Source organism: Bos indicus x Bos taurus, chromosome 10 (genome assembly GCF_003369695.1).
Source record: "Bos indicus x Bos taurus breed Angus x Brahman F1 hybrid chromosome 10, Bos_hybrid_MaternalHap_v2.0, whole genome shotgun sequence".
Taxonomy (NCBI): Eukaryota; Metazoa; Chordata; class Mammalia; order Artiodactyla; family Bovidae; genus Bos; species Bos indicus x Bos taurus.
Genome location: NC_040085.1, coordinates 52660865 through 52680657, shown reverse-complemented (window position 1 = coordinate 52680657; position 19793 = coordinate 52660865). Strand labels below are relative to the sequence as shown.

General features: G+C 38.0%; 1 protein-coding gene across 4 annotated transcripts in view; it reads right to left on the bottom strand.

Moving 5' to 3' along the window:
* Positions 1–19793, bottom strand: part of DMXL2 (Dmx like 2) — a 166995-nt gene that overhangs the window by 81477 nt on the left and 65725 nt on the right. For all 4 annotated transcript variants that reach the window (XM_027554014.1, XM_027554013.1, XM_027554011.1 and 1 more), the window contains exons 7-8: positions 2269–2447; positions 377–560 (exon numbers count right to left, since the gene is read on the bottom strand). In XM_027554014.1, coding sequence (XP_027409815.1) covers positions 377–560; positions 2269–2447 — 363 coding nt within the window. The remainder of the gene's footprint in view (positions 1–376; positions 561–2268; positions 2448–19793) is intronic.

Sequence of the window (19793 nt, the reverse complement as noted above, 5' to 3'; positions counted from 1 at the left end):
TGCAATTATGTAAGTTCACTTAATATCTTAACACTTTTATTCTTATTCACAGTCATTTTTAACTTTATTTTTTAAGTCACTTTTAGTTAGTAAAATTCAATCCTCACGAAACAAAAGCAAAATATTTCTGTTTATATTTTAAAGGTTATTGTGGTATTTTATTTTTTTATCTTTTGGCTATGCCATGCAAGTTGCAAGATCTTATTTCCCTGACCAGGGACTGAACCTGGGCTCTGGTAGAGAAAGCACCTAGTCCTAACTACTGGACCACGAGGGAATTCCCCACAAAATATATTTTTAATTACAACCAATTCCAAGGACTTTTACATGACACATTATCTTCAAGATTCATTTACTGTTTTATATAACATAGTACCTCAAGAGCATGCTGTATTCTGTCTTTGTGTTTTCCAGCATGAGTAAGGTTGCTAGAAACGCTGGAAGTGGTAGTTTCACAAATCTGCTCACCCAAAAGACAGTCTTCTGGAAGTAAGGTTTCTGCCCAGAGCCGGCAGACACCATCATGGCAGGAAGTTAATAACACATTACATACAGAACCTCTAATGATAAAGAGAAATAAACAGAAGTTACTATGAATACCAATGCCATCAAAAATTAAAGGCTATTCATACTTAGTTCCTCATGCTTAAAGATGACATTAGTACAAAACTAACAGTATATCTATCTGCAGTTATTTTTCCAATAATGATAATGGATTTCTACTGACTACTTCACACTCTCACCAACACTCATTTATTACCTGCTCAGACCTGCAAGGTGGCAGGCTGGACTCAGGATGCAATCTGTTACCATGAAATAAGAACAACCTAACTGTGCTCGACACTCACCTTAATAAATTAAACTTAAACTCTGAATAGCTAAACTAAATGACAGTATAGTATGTGTCCAACTGTTTTAGAAGTTACACTGTGTGGAGAAAAAGTATCAATCAAAGAGCTTGAAATCACACACAGTACTGCTGAACACCATAAAAACTAGGAAGTGGGGGTGACAAAGGAAACAAATAAATTAATGCCAGATTATATACATGTGCTGCTTGAAAACAAGGCTCTGGAGGATTAGTATCTCCTAAACAAAACAAACAAAACAGCAAAAGGAAACCTACATTTCTGTCACTACAAATTATAGAATGACCATAACAAAAGATCATTAATTATAATTAAACTATGTGGTTGATCACAGTAGTCGCCTTATCCTTCTTATAATCTAAACAGTTACAAATAGAGAAACAAATGTATTAATAAAACTGTAAGAAGACTATAATTTCAAACTATAAATCAATTTCCATTAAGTTACGCAAAAATGTCACAGTATCAAGCAGCTGAAGTGACTTAACCTCTCATCATGAAAAAAAAAAAAGCACAAAAACTTTTCCTGTTAAAAAAATGCTTACACAGAATCTGACTCAGTCAAAGGTAAAGTGTTCTGCAAATGTTTTCCATAGGTGCAGATAACTTAAGCAGATTAAGTTAGAATAGCCTTTTATTTAGATTCCAAAGCTGTATACATTTCCCATGTTATCATTTACTGAGCCCCACACTGAGTGTGCTAGATTTCCCATCAAGGGCAAATGGTGCTCAGATATACTTAGCAGATGAAATAACCCTTCCTCAAGAAGGAATACAGATTTCTAAGCAAGCATTTTTAGAACTTACATATAATACAAAAATCATTTGTTTAGGCTATTTTATAGCTTGCTTAATCTTTCAAATGCTTTTAAAAGATGCTGTAACAATGAGAATAATTTGATAAGTTTCTGTTGCTAGCCTTAAGAAAAAGTTGGGACACTTTATTCACTGTATGCGGTTATACTTTACCAGCATGTGGATTACTAACAGTTTATTACCATGTTTTATTCTTCCTTAATGTGTGCTTTTCCGTTACCTGCAAACGTTTGCTTCTTAGAATCTATTGCTGCTGCTAATACTGACAATACTAGCTAACGCTGCCTGGGCACACACAGTGTGCAAAGGCCTGTGTAAGCATTCACACGCACTCACGTAGTTCAGTATCACACAACGCTCTGAGGTAGGTACTACTGCTCCCCTTATCTACGAGGGCAAAGAGTGCTTAAGAAATTTAGTCAAAAGCTCACAAACCTGGTAACAACAGCAGAATCTGAATTCAGGCAGTTGACACCCAGAACCTATGCTCTTAACTGTCACCATATCAAAAGAACTTTTGTTTTCATTATTTTTATAAACATATAAGTATACAAAATGAAGTTATATGACACACTCGTCTAACCTGGGCATATACTTGCTAGTTTTACGCCATGAAAAACCTGTTACAGCTCGTGGATGTGCCAAATACACAAAGGAAAACTGAGTAGACGCCTGTCTCCTTTTCACTTCATGATGATCCTGAGGTATAATTGAAGACTTCCAACCAGTCATAGGATACCACACTTTCAGAAGACAATCATCCTGTAAAAATATATAGGCCAACAGAAAATTAATTTGTACACACACAATTCAAAATTTAAGTGGTTTGAACAGAAGCTTTACAAATTAACCTATATATAAAAAATACATATAAAGTTTATATATATAGTATAGAACTAAATCTATTAATAAAATGCTTATTACTCTAAATGATACCATTCATGAAGGATAAATGGACCATGTGTTCATTATCAATATTCTCTACACAAAGGTGGTTTTCAAATAGAGATTGAAGCCAAACTCCCCACTTCAATACACCAGGGTCCTCCCTGTAAAGACAAGACTCAAAAGACTCTGAAACCAGATGATAGCTTGGATAAGAAAGAAACCATGTTATCTGGCACTATTATCCTTTTCTCCTTTCTGGAATTCTGAAAGGATGAGTCAAACCTTTTTTTAAAAATTGCTTCTTATTCTAAGTCAGGATGCAGCAAACTTTTCCTGTAAAGGGCCAAGTAAGTTTTGTGGACCACACAGCCTCTGACACAGATTTTTCTTGGTTTTGTGTTTGTTTGTTTGTTTTTTTCTTATAACCCTTTAAAAATGTAAAATCCATTCTTGGCTCATGGGCCATAGTGTGTTCTTATGATGAGAAGACATTTAGGCAGTTTTTGGGAACCACCTTTATGCCCACGTAAGATATTTAAAGGTATACCAATAGGCACTGACAATCATTTTACTTAGCTCTAAGAATTTTGTTACAAGGCCTAAACAATTTTATCTTATTTAACAGGAACTATCTCTTTTATAGTGCTTCATCCTCAATGGTGAAAAGTTTATGAAGGAAAATAATAAAATAACATTTATGGAAAAAAAATCTCAATCTCTAAGAAACAATGAAATTATGTGTTTCTGGAAAGTGTGTATAGGTGCAAATATTTTCATCTGAACTGGACAAACACTTCTGCCTCTTCTCTATCTTAGTATTCATTCTCAATCTATACTACATAATGTATGTTTCTACTGAGGGCTCATTTATTCAGATATCTGATTTACACAACAGATCTCTTTAAGTACTTACTCTGAGACAAAGCGCTTAACCATGCACTAGTTGCTTTCCTCCAAGTACCTTCTTCACCTAGCATCGTTTTCACCTTCCCAAATTTACTGCACAGTCTATGTCAGTAGTTTCAGATTATGTACCATAAAAACCCTTAATGTACCTGAGAGCCCCTAAGGAGTCAAAAGGAAAGTCAGAGAGCCTCCACAACCAAGGCAATCTAGCCCCTTCTCCCATTCCCACTAGCTTCCCCCTAGTGAAGCGGCCTCAACACTTTTACATATTACTATCTAAAACTCTAAAACCACAAATAATTAAACTAGAAATCAGTATTAGAGAAAATCCTCAAGTATTTATAAACTAATCAAAAACACTTCTAAATTACAAGAGAAAATTTTATATATGTTGAACTGAAGGAAAATAAAAACAAAACATCAAACTTGGGGGGTTGTAGCTACATGAGTGTTTAGAAAGAAATGTACAGCTTTAGATGCTATACATCAAGAAAGAAGAAAGGTCACAAATCAATGGTTTAAGCTTCAACCTGAAGCATCAAGTAAAAGAAGAGCAAAGAGAACTCACATTAAAGAGATAAGAGGAAGAATAAAAACCAATGAAATAAAATACGAAAAAAACCCAAGAAATCAATTCATCCAAAAGCTATTTTGAAAAGATCAATAAAATTTATGATCTAGAGTGATCAAAAATATTTAGAGAGAAAATACAAATTACTGTTATCAAGAATGAAAGATACGACATTATTACAGATCCCATAAACAACAAAGGAACTGGGGAATATCATGAACAATTTTATCCCAATCAATGCAATGATGAATGTTAAATCCCTTAAAAGATAATTTCAAAACAACTGACAAAGGAGGAAACAGAAAACCTGAATAGCTCTACATCTATTAAAGATGATGAATTCACAATTTGAAATTTTCTCACCAAAGGACAAAACAAAACCCTAAAACTGTAACTAAAATACTAGCCTAGATGGCTTTACTGATGAATTTTACCAAACATTTAAGGAAGAAATAGCACCAATCCTTCACAAACTGTTTCAGAAAATTAAGGAAAAAATGATCTCATTGTATAAGGGCATTATTATTAGCCAGACACCAAAACCAAAGACATAAAAAAACTATACATGAATATGTTTCATAAACAAAGATGCAAACACCTTTAAACTTAATCCAGTAGTATGTTAAAAAACAAGTTTTGACCAAGTGGAGTTTATCCCAGCAAAGACAAATGGGTTTAACATTGGAAAAATCAGTAACTGCATTTCATCACATTATTGATAACAGAATGAAAAAGAAAACCTACATAATTATCTCACTATACGCAGAAAAAGCACTTAACAAGAGTAAACACTAATTCATGGAGGAAAAATAACACTCTCAACACACAGAAATAAGAAAAATAAAAGGGAATATACATCACATGATCAAGTTGAGTGACTCTATGATAAACCTTCAACTTATATATAGTGGTAAAAGACAATGCTTTTCCTATAAAACTGGGAGCAATACAAAAACATCTTTTCTCATTGTTTCTATTCAACAAATGGTACTAGATGTCCTAGTACTTGCGATATATTAGGTAAGGGAAAAAAATAAAAGGCATACAGATTAGAAAGGAAGAAGTAAAACTGTCTTTATTCACAAAATCCTAAGAAAACTACCCAAAAAGGCTGCTAGAACTGATAAGCAAGGTCATGAGATTAAGGCTCAAAATTAAAAAATCAACTCTATTTCTGTATGTTACCAATAATTACAAATGCAATTTTTGTAAATACGTTTTACATTAGAAAGATAAATTGTTTACACTGAAAATGATGACATGCTGCTCAGAGAAAGAAAACCTAAATAAAAAGAGAAGTACACCCCATTTGTAGATAAGAAGACCAACTACTACTAATGTACAATTCTTCTCAAGTTGACCTGTAGAGATACAATGTAAACACCATCAAAATCACAGCAGGGTTTTTTTTTTTTTTTGGTAGAAACTGACAAAATCTGTAAGGAAATCAAAGGACTGACACCACCAAAAATATTTGAAAAGAAAAAAGTCAGAGGAGTAACAGACTTCAAAACAGAACATATGGTTGCTGAAAGGGAAGAGACAGTTAGGGAGTTTGGGATGGTCATGTACACACTGCTATATTTAAAATGGATAACCAACAAGGCCCTACTGTATAGCACCCAGAACTCTACTCAGTGTTGTATGACTGCCTGGAAGGGAGGGCCATTTTGGGGGGAATGGATACACGTATTATGTATTGCTAGTTCCCTTCACTTTCACCTGAAACTATCACAACATTCTTAGTCAACTATCAGTTCAGTCGCTCAGTCGTGTCCGACTCTTTGAGACCCCATGAACCACAGCACGCCAGCCTCCCTATCCATCACTAACTGCTGGAGTCTGCACAAACCCATGTCCATTGAGTGAGTGATGCCATCTAAACATCTCATCCTCTGTTGTCCCCTTCTCCTCCTACCCTCAATCTTTCCCAGCATCAGGGTCTTTTCAAATAAGTCAGCTCTTCGCATCAGGTGGCCAAAATATTGGAGTTTCAACTTCAACATCAGTCCTTCCAATGAACACCCAAGACTGATTTCCTTTAGGATGGACTGGCTGGATCTCCTTGCAGTCCAAGGGACTCTCAAGAGTCTTCTTCAACACCACAGTTCAAAAGCATCAATTCTTCGGTGCTCACCTTTCTTTATAGTCCAACTCTCACATCCACACATGACCACAGGAAAAACCATAGCCTTCACTAGATGGACCTTTGTTGGCAAAGTAATGTCTCTGCTTTTTAATATGCTGTCTAGGTTGGTCATAACTTTCCTTCCAAGGAGTAAGCGTCTTTTGATTTCATGGCTGCACTCACCATCTGCAGTGATTTTGGAGCCCAGAAAAATAAAGTCAGCCACTGTTTTCACTGTTTCCCCATCTAGTGGCCATGAAGTGATGGGACCAGATGCCATTATCTTAGTTTTCTGAATGTTGAGCTTTAAGCCAACTTTTTCACTCTCTTCTTTCACTTTCATCAAGAGATTCTTTAGTTCTTCTTCACTTTCTGCCATAAGGATAGTGTCATCTGCATATCTGAGGTTATTGATATTTCTCCCGGCAATCTAGATTCCAGCTTATGTTTCTTCCAGCCCAGCATTTCTCATGATGTACTCTGCATATAAGTTAAATAAACAGGGTGACAATATATAGCCTTGATGTACTCCTTTTCCTATTTGGAACCAGTCTGTTGTTCCATGTCCAGTTCTAACTGTTGCTTCCTGACCTGCATACAGGTTTCTCAAGAGGCAGATCAGGTGGTGTGGTATTCCCATCTCTTTCAGAATTTTCCACAGTTGATTGTGATCCACACAGTCAAAGGCTTTGGCACAATCAATAAAGCAGAAATCGATGTTTTTTCTGGAACTCTCTTGCTTTTTCCATGATCCAGCGGATGTTGGCAATTTGATCTCTGGTTCCTCTGCCTTTTCTAAAACCAGCTTGAACATCTGGAAGTTCACAGTTCACATATTGCTGAAGCCTGGCTTAAGAGAATTTTGACCATTACTTTACTAACATGTGAGATGAGTGCATGCAATTGTGCAGTAATTTGAGCATTCTTTGGCATTGCCTTTCTTTGGGATTGGAATGAAAACTGACCTTTTCCAGTCCTGTGGCCACTGCTGAGTTTTCCAAATTTGCTGGCATATTGAGTGCAGCACTTTCACAGCATCATCTTTCAGGATTTGAAATAGCTCAACTGGAATTCCATCACCTGCACTAGCTTTGTTCATAGTGATGCTTCCTAAGGCCCACTTGACTTCACATTCTAGGATGTCTGGCTCTAGGTGAGTGTCAGTGATCACACCATCATGATTATCTGGGTCTTGAAGATCTTTTCTGTACAGTTCTGTATATTCTTGCCACCTCATTCTTAATATCTTCTGCTTCTGTTAGGTCCATACCATTTCCATCCTTTATTGAGCCCATTTTTGCATGAAATGTTCCCTTGGTATCTCTAATTTTCTTGAAGAGATATCTAGCCTTTCCCATTCTATTGTTTTCCTCTATTTCTTTGCATTGATCACTGAGGAAGCCTTTCTTATCTCTCCTTGCTATTCTTTGGAACTCTGCATTCAAATGGGTATATCTTTCCTTTTCTCCTTTGCTTTTCACTTCTCTTCTTTTCACAGCTATTTTTAAGGCCTCCTCAGATAGCCATTTTGCTTTTTTGCATTTCTTTTTCTTGGGGATGGTCTTGATCCCTGTCTCCTGTACAGTGTCATGAACCTCACTCAGTCCATAGTTCATCAGGCACTCTGTCTATCAGATCTAGTCCCTAATATCTATTTCTCACTTCCACTGTATAGTCATAAGGGATTTGATTTAGGTCATACCTGAATGGTCTAGTGGTTTTCCCCACTTTCTTCAATTTAAGTCTGAATTTGGCAATAAGGAGTTCATAATCGACTATACTCCAATACAAAGTAAAAAGTTAAAAAAAAAAAAAGAATAGCTGAGGAGTATATATGTTCATAGAAGTACTTTATTTAATAAATATAATTCCCAAAGGGGAAAAAAAAGAGGAGTCATACTACTCGATTTCAAATTAACTATAAAGTCACTATAATCAAGACACATATCATTAGCATAAAAGCATATATATACACACACACACACACATAAATGTGTATGTTAACTTATATATGGAACAAAATAAAGAAGCCAAGAACAGATCCACATATGTATGGAAAATTGATTTTCAACAAAGCTGTTTAGGAAATTCAATGGAGAATGGATTCCCTTTTCAAAATGTAACTGGGATTATCTTGATATCCCTTTGGGAAAAAACTGACTTCAAATCAAATGCAAAAAAAAAAAAATCCCAAAATGTAAAAATCAAAACTCTAAGGGTTTCTGGTTCAAGATGGTGGAGAAGGATATACACTCATCTCCTCTTGCGAGAGCACCAAAACAGTAACTAGCTGTTGAACAATGATCGACAAGAGGACACTGGAACCCACCAAAAAAAAGATACCCGATGTCCAAAGACAAAGAAGCCACAGCAGATGGTCGGAGGAGCACAATGATGATAAAGTCAAATCCCATATCTGACAAGTGTGTGACACACAGACTAAAGTAAAAGTAAAGTAAATGTCGCTCAGTCGTGTCCGACTCTTTGCAACCCCGTGCACTGTAGCCTACCAGGTTCCTCCATCCATGGGATTTTCCAGGCAAGAATACTGGAGTGGGTTGCAATTTAGACTGGATAACAATAATACCAAAGTTCTCACACTGTTGTGAAGGCTCTGAACCCAACATCAGGCTTCCCAGCCTAGGGATCTGACAAAGGGACTGGAATCCCCAGGGAATCTGGTGTTGAGGGCCAGTAGGATTTGATTACAGGACTTATAAAGAACTGGGGAAACAAGAGACTCCAGCCTGGAAGGGCATAAGCAAAATTTTGCACACACCAAGACCCAGGGGAGAGAAGCAGTGACCCCCACAGGAGACTGAACCAAAACTATGTGCTAGTGTTGGAGGGTCTCCTGTGGAGGCATGGGTCAGCAGCGGCTCACCACAAGGACAGGGGCACTGGAAGGTTTCCCTTGGCACAAACCCTTTTGAAGTTCACCGTTAACCCAACCATAGAGCCCACAGACCCACAGCTTGGTTGAAAGTGAAAGTGAAGTCGCTCAGTCGTGTCCTTTGCGACTCTTTGCGACCCCGTGGACTGTAACCTTTGCAACCCCATAGACTGTAACCTACCAGGCTCCTCCATCCATGGGATTCTCCAGGCAAGAATACTGGAGTGGGTTACCATTTCCTTCTCCAGGGGATCTTCCCGACCCAGGGATTGAACCCGTGTCTCCCGCCTTGCAGGCTTTAACCTCTGAGCCACCAGGGAAGCCCAGGCCAAACAACTACAGGGAGGAGTGCAACTCCACCCATCAGCAGATAATTGGATTAAAGCTTTACTGAGCAAGGCCCTGCCCACCAGAGCAAGATCCAGTTTTTCCCATGCCACTCCCACCCATCAAGATGCTTACACAAGCCTCAGCCTCATCCATCAGAGGGAAGACAGAAACCATATAGGTTTCTCAAGAGGCAGGTCAGGTGGTCTGGTATTCTCATCTCTTTCAGAATTTTCCACAGTTGATTGTGATCCACACAGTCAAAGGCTTTGGCATAGTCAATAAAGTAGAAATAGATGTTTTTCTGGAACTCTCTTGTTTTTTCAATGATCCAGCGGATGTTGGCAATTTGATCTCTGGTTCCTCTGCCTTTTCTAAAACCACCTTGAACATCTGGAAATTCACGGTTCACATATTGCTGAAGCCTGGCTTGGTGAATTTTGAGCATTACTTTACTAGCATGTGAGGTGAGTGCAATTGTGCGGTAGTTTCAGCATTCTTTGGCATTGCCTTTCTTTGGGATTGGAATGAAAACTGACCTTTTCCAGTCCTGTGGCCACTGCTGAGTTTTTAATTCCCTTAAATGTAAATGGATTAAATGCACCAACCAAAAGACATAGACTGGCTGGGAGACGAAAACACGTGCATATATGCACTTTCACTTACCACAACACTCTACTTGACACCCCCCCAAAATTGTATGTAATTATTTTATATTGTTAAGTTAATCGTGTTCCCATTATGAATTGCAATTGTAATTATTTTATTTTTGTCTGGCTATTGACTGTGCGAACTGATAAACACCTTTTACTATTGTGATGATGTAACTACTCCACACTTAATATCACTGACTCATTTGGTCAACAGGAAAATAAGAACTCTATATAACCAAAACTAGGATCTAATAAGAAAGGCTGTAATCACTTTTAAAAATCCAGATTCATATGATAATTATTTTGAAATTTTTTGAAAAATACAAATACTCAGACATTGCTTTTTTTCTCCAGAGCTCCAGATGTTTCTAATGAACAGTCATGTTTAAAAACAAGTGGACTATATGATGATCATTTATTTTTATCTAGTATATTACTTTTTCTATTTCATATTCATTGCTCCCATTTCATTTAGTTTATGTTCCCCAATTCCTCCATCTCTTTTTTTTGCTGTTCTTTTTCAAGGCTTTAACAACTGTAGTAAAACTTTTGTATACATATATATATAAATATGTACAATATATATTAGAAAACTTATCAATTTTTGCCTAAAAAAAAATTATGACATTTTGATTCCACTTGACTTAGTATGAATAGAATGCTATATTTCTAATAAAAAATTAGATATGCAACAAGCAACAAAGGTTTACTATATAACATAGGGAACTATAGTAAATATCTTATAATAACCTATGATAGAAAATAATTTGAAAAATAATATACATGTATTTGTATAACTGAATCACTTTGCTGTGCACTTGGAACAGTGTTAAGTCAACTATACTTCAATAAAATATACGTATATATACATATTTTTTTAAACTGTAAAACTTCTAAGAGAAAACATAGTAAAAATCTTTGTGATTTCAGGATAGACAAAAATTTTTTTTTTAATGACAAAGAATTTTTCTAATCTAGGCCATAAAAAGCACAAACCAATATTTTAAAAATTATTGGATTTCTTCAAAATCCAACACATCAAAAGATCATGGTATATGGTCCCACCACTTCATGGCAAATAGATGGAGAAAAAATGGAAACAGTGACAGGCTTTATTTTCTTGGATTCCAAAATCACTGTGGATGGTGACTGCAGCCATGAAATTAAAAGATGCTTGCTCCTTAGAAGAAAAGCAAGACAAACCTAGATAGCGTATTAAAAAGCAAAGATATTATTTTGCCTGCAAAGATCTGTACAGTCAAACTTATGGTTTTTCCAGTAGTCATGCACAAATATGACAGCAGGACAATTAAAAAACAGCTGAGTGCCAAAGAATTGATGCCTTCGAACTGTGGTGCTGGAGAAGATTCTTGAGAGTCCCTTGGACAGCAAGGAGATCAAACCAGTCAATCCCAAAGGAAATCTACCCTGAATATTCACTGGAAGGACTCATGCTGAAGCTGAAGCTCCAATACTTTGACCACATAATGAGAAGAGCTGACTCACTAGAAAAGACCCTGATGCAGAGATAGATCAAAGGCAGGAGGAGAAGGGGACGACAGAAGACAAACTTGTTGGATGGCACAACCAACTCAATGGACATGAGTTTGAGCAAACTCCAGGAGATGGTGAAGGACAGGGAAGTCTGGCAAGCTGCAGTCCATGCGATCACAAAGACTTGGACACAACTGAGTAACTGAACAACATACATCAAAAGACACCATTTAAAAAAAATTAAAAAGCAAGTCATAATCTGGGAGGAAATATCTACATTTATCTTTCTTTTTTCAAATTTTTTAAAATTCATTTATTTTAATTGGAGGTTAATTACTTTACTATATTGTAGTGGCTTTTGCCATACACTTACATGAATCAGCCATGGGTGTACATGTGTTCCCCATCCTGAACCCCCCTCCCACCTTCCTCCCCATCCCATCCCTCAGGGTCAACCCAGTGCACCAGCCCTGAGCACCCTGTCTCATGCATCAAACCTGGACTGGCAATCTATTTCACATAGGATAATATACATGCTTCAATGCTATTCTCTCAAATCATCCCACCCTTACCTTCTCCCACAGAGTCCAAAAGTCTGTTCTTTACCTCTGTGTCTCTTTTGCTACCTCGCATATAGGGTCATCGTTACCATCTTTCTAAATTCCATATGTAGGCGTTAATATACTGTATTGGGTGTTTTTTCTTTCTGACTTACTTCGCTCTGTAAAATAGGCTCGAGTTTCATCCACCTCATTAGAACTGATTCTAATGCATTCTTTTTAATAGCTGAGTAATATTCCATTGTGTATATGTACCACTACTTTCTTATCCATTTGTCTGCTGATGGACATCTAGGTTGCTTCCATGTCCTGGCTGTTGTAAACAGTGCTGCAATGAACATTGGGGTACACGTGTCTCTTTCAATTCTGGTTTCCTCGGTGTGTATGCCCAGCAGTGGGATTGCTGGGTCGTATGGCAGTTCTATTTCCATTTTTTTTAAGGAATCTCCACACTGTTCTACATAGTGGCTATATTAGTTTGCATCCCCACTAACAGTGTAACAGGGTCCCTTTTCTCCTCAACCTCTCCAGCATTTATTGTTTGTAGACTTTTTGATAGCAGCCATTCTGACTGGTGTGAGATGGTACCTCACTGTGGTTTTGATTTGCATTTCTCTGATAATGAGTGATGTTGAGCATCTTTTCATGTGTTTATTAGCCATTTGTATGTCTTCTTTGGAGAAATGTCTGTTTAGTTCTTTGGCCCACTTTTTGATTGGGTCCCTTATTTTTCTGGAATTGAGCTGCAGGAGTTGCTTATTTTTGAGATTAATTGTCAGTCGCTTCATTTGCTATTATTTTCTTCCATTCTTAAGGCTGTCTTTTCACCTTGCTTATAGTTTCCTTCATTGTGCAAAAGTTTTTTCAGTTTAATTAGGTCCCATTTGTTTATTTTTGCTTTTATTTCCATTACTCTGGGAGGTGGGTCATAGAGGATCCTGTTGTGATTTATGTCAGAGAGTGTTTTGCCTATGTTTTCCTCTAGGAGTTTTATAGTTTCTGGTCTTATATTTACATCTTTAATCCACTTTGAGCTTATTTTTGTGTATGGTGTTAAAAAGTGCTCTAGTTTCATTCTTTTACAAGTGGTTGACCAGCACCACTGTTAAAGAGATTGTCTTTTTCTCCATTCTCCATTTGCCTCCTTTGTCAAAGATAGGGTGCCCATATGTGTGTGGATTTATCTCTGGGCTTTCTATTTTGTTCCACTGATCTATATTTCTGTCTTTGTGCCAGTACCATACTGTCCTGATGACTGTAGCTTTGTAGTGTAGTCTGAAGTCAGACAGGTTGATTCCTCCAGTTCCTCTTCTTTCTTAAGATTGCTTTGGCTATTCAAGGGTTTTTGTATTTCCATATAAATTGTGAAATTATTTGTTCTAGTTCTGTGAAAAATACCATTGGTAGCTTGATAGGGATTGCATTGAATCTATAGATTGCTTTGGGTAGTATACTCATTTTCACTGTATTGATTCTTCCAATCCATGAACATGGTATATTTCTCCATCTATTTGTGTCATCTTTGATTCCTTTCATCAGCGTTTTATAGTTTTCTACATATAGGTCTTTTGTTTCTTTAGGTAGCTTTATTCCTAAGTATTTTATTCTTTTCGTTACAATGGTAAATGGAATTGTTTCCTTAATTTCTCTTTCTGCTTTCTCATTGTTAGTGTATATGAATGCAAGGGATTTCTGTGTGTTGATTTTATATCCTGCAACTTTATTCATTGATTAGCTCTAGTAATTTTCTGGTGGAGTCTTTAGGGTTTTCTATGTAAAGGATCACGTCATCTGCAAACAGTTAGAATTTTACTTCTTTTCCAATCTGGATTCCTTTTCTTTCTTTTTCTTATCTGATTGCTGTGGCTAAAATTTTCAAAACTATGTTAAATAGTAGTGGTGAGAGTGGGCATCTTTGTCTTGTTCCTGACTTTAGGGGAAATGCTTTCAATTTTTCACCACTGAGGATAATGTTTACTGTGGGTTTATTATATATATGGCTTTTATTATGTTGAGGTATGTTCCTTCTATGCCTGCTGTCTGGAAGGTTTTTATCATAAATGGACACTGAATTTTGTCAAAGGCTTTCTCTGCAACTATTGAGATAATCATACGGTTTTTATCTTTCAATTTGTTAATGTGGTGTATCACATTGATTGATTTACAAATGGTGAAGAATCCTTGCATCCCTGGGATAAAGCCCACTTGGTCATGATGTATGATCTTTTTAATATGTTGTTGGATTCTTTTTGCTAGAATTTTGTTAAGCATTTTTGCATCTATGTTCATCAGTGATACTGGCCTGTAGTTTTCTTTTTCTGTGGCATCTTTGTCTGGTTTTCATATTAGGATGATGGTGGCCTCATAGAATGAGTTTGGAAGTTTACCTTCCTCTGCAATTTTCTGGAAAAGTCTGAGTAGGATAGGTGTTAGCTCTTCTCTAAATTTTTGGTAGAATTCAGCTGTGAAGCCATCTGGTCCTGGGCTTTTGTTTGTTGGAAGATTTTTGATTACAGTTTTGATTTCCATGTTTGTGATGGGTCTGTTAAGATTTTCTATTTCTTCCTGATTCAGTTTTGGAAAGTTATACTTTTCTAAGAATTTGTCCATTTCTTCCAAGTTGCCAATTTTATTGGCATATACTTGCTAATTGTAGTCTCTTCTGATCCTTTGTATTTCTGTTTTATCTGTTGTGATTTCTCCATTTTCATTTCTGATTTTGTTGATTTGATTCTTCTCCCTTTTTTTCTTGATGAGTGTGGCAAATGGTTTATCTTCTCAAAAACCCAGCTTTTAGGTTTGTTGATTTTTGCTATGGTCTCCTTTGTTTCTTTTGCATTTATTTTTAAGATTTCTTTCCTTCTACTATCCCTGGGGTTCTTCTTCTTTTTCTAGTTGCTTTAGGTGTAGAGTTAGGTTATTTGATTTTTCTCCTGTTTCTTGAGGTAAGCTTGTATTGCTATGAACCTTCCCCATAGCACTGCTTTTACTGAATCCCATAGGTTTTGGGTTGTTGTTTTCATTTTCATTCATTTCTATGCATATTTTGATTTTTTTTAATTTCTTGTGATTTGTTGGTTATTTCGAAGTGTGCTATGTAGTCTCCATATGTTTGTATTTTTAATAGTTTTTTTTTCCTGTAGTTGACATCTAATCTTACCACATTGTGATCAGAAAAGATGCTTGAGATGATTTCAATTTTTTAACTTTTGAATTTACCAAGGCTAAATTTATGGCCCAAGATGTGATCTATCCCGGAGAAGTTTCTGTGTGCACTTGAGAAAAAGGTGAAATTCATTGTTTTAGGGTGAAATGTTCTATAGATATCAATTAGGCCTAACTGGTCCTTTGTATCATTTAAAGTTCATGTCTCCTTGCTAATTTTCTGTTTAGTTGATCTATCCGTCAGTGTGAATGGAGTATTAAAGTCTCCCACTACTATGGTGTTACTGTTAATTTCCCCTTTCATACCTGTTAGCATTTGCCTTACATATTGCGGTGCTCATATGTTGGGTGCATATATAATTGTTATTTCTTCTTCTTGGATTGATCCTTTGATCATTATATAGTGTCCTTCTTTGTCTCTTTTCACGGCCTTTATTTCAAAGTCTATTTTATCTGATGTGAGTATTGCTACTCCTGCTTTCTTTTGGTCTCCATTTGCATGAAATATCTTTTTCCAGCCCTTTACTTTCAGTCTGTATGTGTCCCTTGTTTTGAGGCAGGTCTCTTGCAGATGGCATATATAGGGGTCTTGTTTTTGTAACCTTTCAGCCAGTCTTTGTCTTTTGGTTGGGGCATTCAACCCATTTACATTTAAGGTAATTATTGATAAGTATGATCCCATTGCCATTTACTTTGTTGTTTTGGGTTCGAGTTTATAAACCTTTTCTGTGTTTCCTGTCTAGAGAAGATCCTTTAGCATTTGTTGAAGAGCTGGTTTGGTGGTCCTGAATTCTCTCAGCTTTTGCTTGTCTGTAAAGCTTTTGATTTCTCCTTCATATTTGAATGAGATCCTCGATGGGTACTATAATCTGGGTTGTAGGTTTTTCTCTTTCATCACTTAAATATGTCCTGCCATTCCCTTCTGGCCTGAAGAGTTTCTATTGAAAGATCAGCCGTTATCCTTATGGAAATCCCCTTGTGTGTTATTTGTTGTTTTTCCCTTGCTGCTTTTAATATTTGTTCTTTGTGTTTGATCTTTATTAATTTGAATAATATGCATCTTGGGGTGTTTCGTCTTGGGTTTATCCTGTTTGGGACTCTATGGGTTTCTTGGGTTTGGGTAGCTATTTCCTTCCCCAATTTTGGGAAGTTTTCAACTATTATCTCAAGAATTTTCTCATGGCCTTTCTTTTTGTCTTCTTCTTCTAGGACTCCTATGATTTGAATGTTGGGGTGTTTAACATTGTACAGAGGTCTCTGAGGTTGTCTTCATTTAATTCTTTTTTCTTTTTTCCTGTCTGCTTCATTTATTTCCACCATTCTATCTTCCACCTCACTTATCCTATCTTCTGCCTCTGTTATTCTACTGTTGGTTCCCTCCAGAGTGCTTTTGATCTCAGTTATTGCATTATCCATTATTGATTGACTCATTTTTATTTCTTCTAAGTCCTTGTTAAACTTTTCTTGCATCTTCTCAGTCCTTGTTTCCAGACTATTTATCTGTAACTCCATTTTGTTTTCAAGATTTTGGATCATTTTTATTATCATTATTCTGAATTCTTTTTCAGATAGACTCCCTATCTCTTCCTCTTTTGTTTGGTTTGGTAGACATTTATCATGCTCCTTTACCTGATGAATATTTATCTGCCTTTTCATCTTGTTTAGATTGCTGTGTTTGGGGTGCCCTTTCTGTAGGCTGGAAGTTTGTGGTTCCTCTTTATTGTGGAGGTTCCTCCCTATGGGTGGGACTGGACAAGTGGCTTGTCAAGGTTTCCTGGTTATAGAAGCTTGCGTGGGTGTTCTGATGGGTGGAGCTGGATCTCTTCTCACTGGAGTGCAGTGAAGTGTCCAGTAGTGAGTTTTGAGGTGTCTATGGGTTTGGTGTGACTTTTGGCTGCCTGTATTTTAATGCTCAGGGTTATGTCCCTGTGTTGTTGGAGAATTAGCTTGGTACGTCTTGCTCTGAAACCTGCTGGCTCTTGGGTGGAGCTTGGTTTCAGTGTAGGTATGGAGGCTCTTGGATGAGCTCTTGTTGATTAATGTTTCCTGGAGTCAGGAGTTTTCTGGTATTCTCAAGTTTTGGATTTGAGCCTCCTGCTTCTGGTTTGCAATCTTATTCTTACAGTAGCCTCAAGACCTCTCCATCCATACAGCACTGATGATAAAACATCTAGGTTAATGGTGGAAAGATTCTCCACAGTGAGGGACACCCAGAGAGGTTGAGTTACATGGAGAAGAGAAGAGGGAGGAGGGAGTTAGAGGTGACGAGGAGGAGAAGAGGAGGAATCAAAAGGGGAGAGAGCAAGCTAGCCAGTAATCAATTCCCTATTTGCTCTCCACAGTCTGGAACACTCAGAGAGGTTCATGGAGTTACACAGAGAAGAGAAGGGGGAGGAAGGCGATAGAGATGACCTGGGGGATCACAAGGGGAGTCAAAAGTAAAGAGACCAATCTAGCCAGTAACCAGTTCCCTACTGTTCTCCACAGCCCAGAACACCCAAAGAGATTCAAAGAGTTAAGTAGAGAAGAGAAGGGGGAGGGAGGAGATAGAGGTGACCTGGGGGAGAAAAAGGAGAGTCAAAAGGGGAGAAAACAATCAAGCCAGTAATTACACTCCTAAGTAAAAGTGGGTAACTGAAGATTGGATTCCTAAAGGTACAAAATTGATAACAAATACCAAAAAGCAAAGATTAAAAATCCAGAGTAGAGATTAGACTTTCAAAAATACAATATTAAAAAAAATTGCAAAAATTATAAAATACATATATATGAAATTTGCTTTAAAATATGGTCTTTTTTTGGCAAGGTAATAGTAGGTTTTAAAAATTAAAATTAAAGGAGTAAAAAAGAACTTTAAAAAATTTTTTTAATTTTAAATTAAAAAATGATAATAGTGAAATATACAGGGATTTCTCTGAAGCTTCTGAGAGCAGTGTGGGGTCAGTTCAGTTTCAGATAGTTTCTTGTTCCAGCTTATACTTCTTCTTAAGGTCTACAGGCCCCTTCCAATGTAATCAGTGCTAACTACACGATTTTAATCTGTTGCATCTGTCACTTCCAAAGCAGTTCCCTCTTCTTTGTTTAATTTGGCTTCTTCTGTTTGCAAGTCTCTTCCACGTCTAGTCAAGGCTATGATTTTTCCAGTGGTCATGTATGGATGTGAAAGTTGGACTGTGAAGAAGGCTGAGCACTGAAGAATTGATGCTTTTGAACTGTGGTGTTGGAGAAGACTCTTGAGAGTCCCTTGGACTGCAAGGAAATCCAATCACTCCATCCTAAAGGAGATCAGTCCTGGGTGTTCATTGGTAGGACTGATGTTGAAGCTGAAACTCCAATACTTTGGCCACCTGATGGCGAAGAGCTGACTCATTTGAAAAGACCCTGATGCTGGGAAAGATTGAGGGCAGGAGGAGAAGGGGACAACAGAGGATGAGATGGCTGGATGGCATCACTGACTCGATGGACGTGAGTCTGAGTGAACTCTGGGAGCTGGTGATGGACAGGGAGGCCTGGCGTGCTGCGATTCGTGGGGTCACAAAGAGTCGGACACAACTGAGTGACTGAACTGAACTGAACTCAATGTCTAATTTCCACCCTGACACAAGGGAGCAAAGGTGGTCATTTATTTAGGCTCACTTGTTCAGTTGTGCTGTGGGGAGGGAGGAACACTGAGAACAAACATCACTGTATCTGCGGAGTGCTCACAGTATCCGGACCATGCTGGGTTTGCCCCCGCTCATGTGTGTGCTTTCTCAGTCTATACTGCTCAGGCTCCAGGTTGCTCTGCAGGGGAACTGTCAAAAGCAGGCCCTGGGTTGCGTGCACTTCCCAAGTCTAAGCCACTCAGGTTCGGGTTCATGGGTACTCCACAAAGGCACAGACTCGTTTGAGCCTGAGTTCTGTGGCCTTCCCAGGTCCAAGCAGCTCAGGCAACCAAGTGCTTGGCAAGCACATTCTCCCCAAGTGGGTGGTGCGTCATCACCTCCCAGGTCCCAGTCACTCAGTTTCCCGGGAGCGCCATCTCAGGTGTGCTGTGCGTCTCCTCTGGGGAGCTGATCTCTTGACTGCGACCCTCCTGGCAGATGTCAACCATCTAGGATCCCAGGAAGACTTGGTTAGCAACTGGGAGCCCACTCGCAGTTTGGTAGAGGGTACCATCTCCGGGGGCGAGATTGCCCCTTGCCTTCTGGCTCTGGCAGTCACCCGCCTGCCTCTCTGCCTCCAGTGGGTGGAGGGGCCAATCTGCAGCCAGCTAGCTCTCCTCTGCTATTTGCTCAGTCCTTTGGTCTGTGAGTGGGCCAGGCCATGCCTCAGGTTAGAGCTTTTCCCGGGAAAGTTCTCTCTCTCATTTTCTTTTTCTCTCTGGCTATCCCACAGTTTGGATGCTATCTCATGTTAGCTCCCTAAGATTGTCCTCAGGGCATTCAGGCCCTGTCCTTACCCTAAGCATGTAGCTGGTGCCTCCCTGTTCAGCCCCAGCTCGCCGCTGGTGGATGCAAGCGTCTGCGCTACTTCTCTGCTGG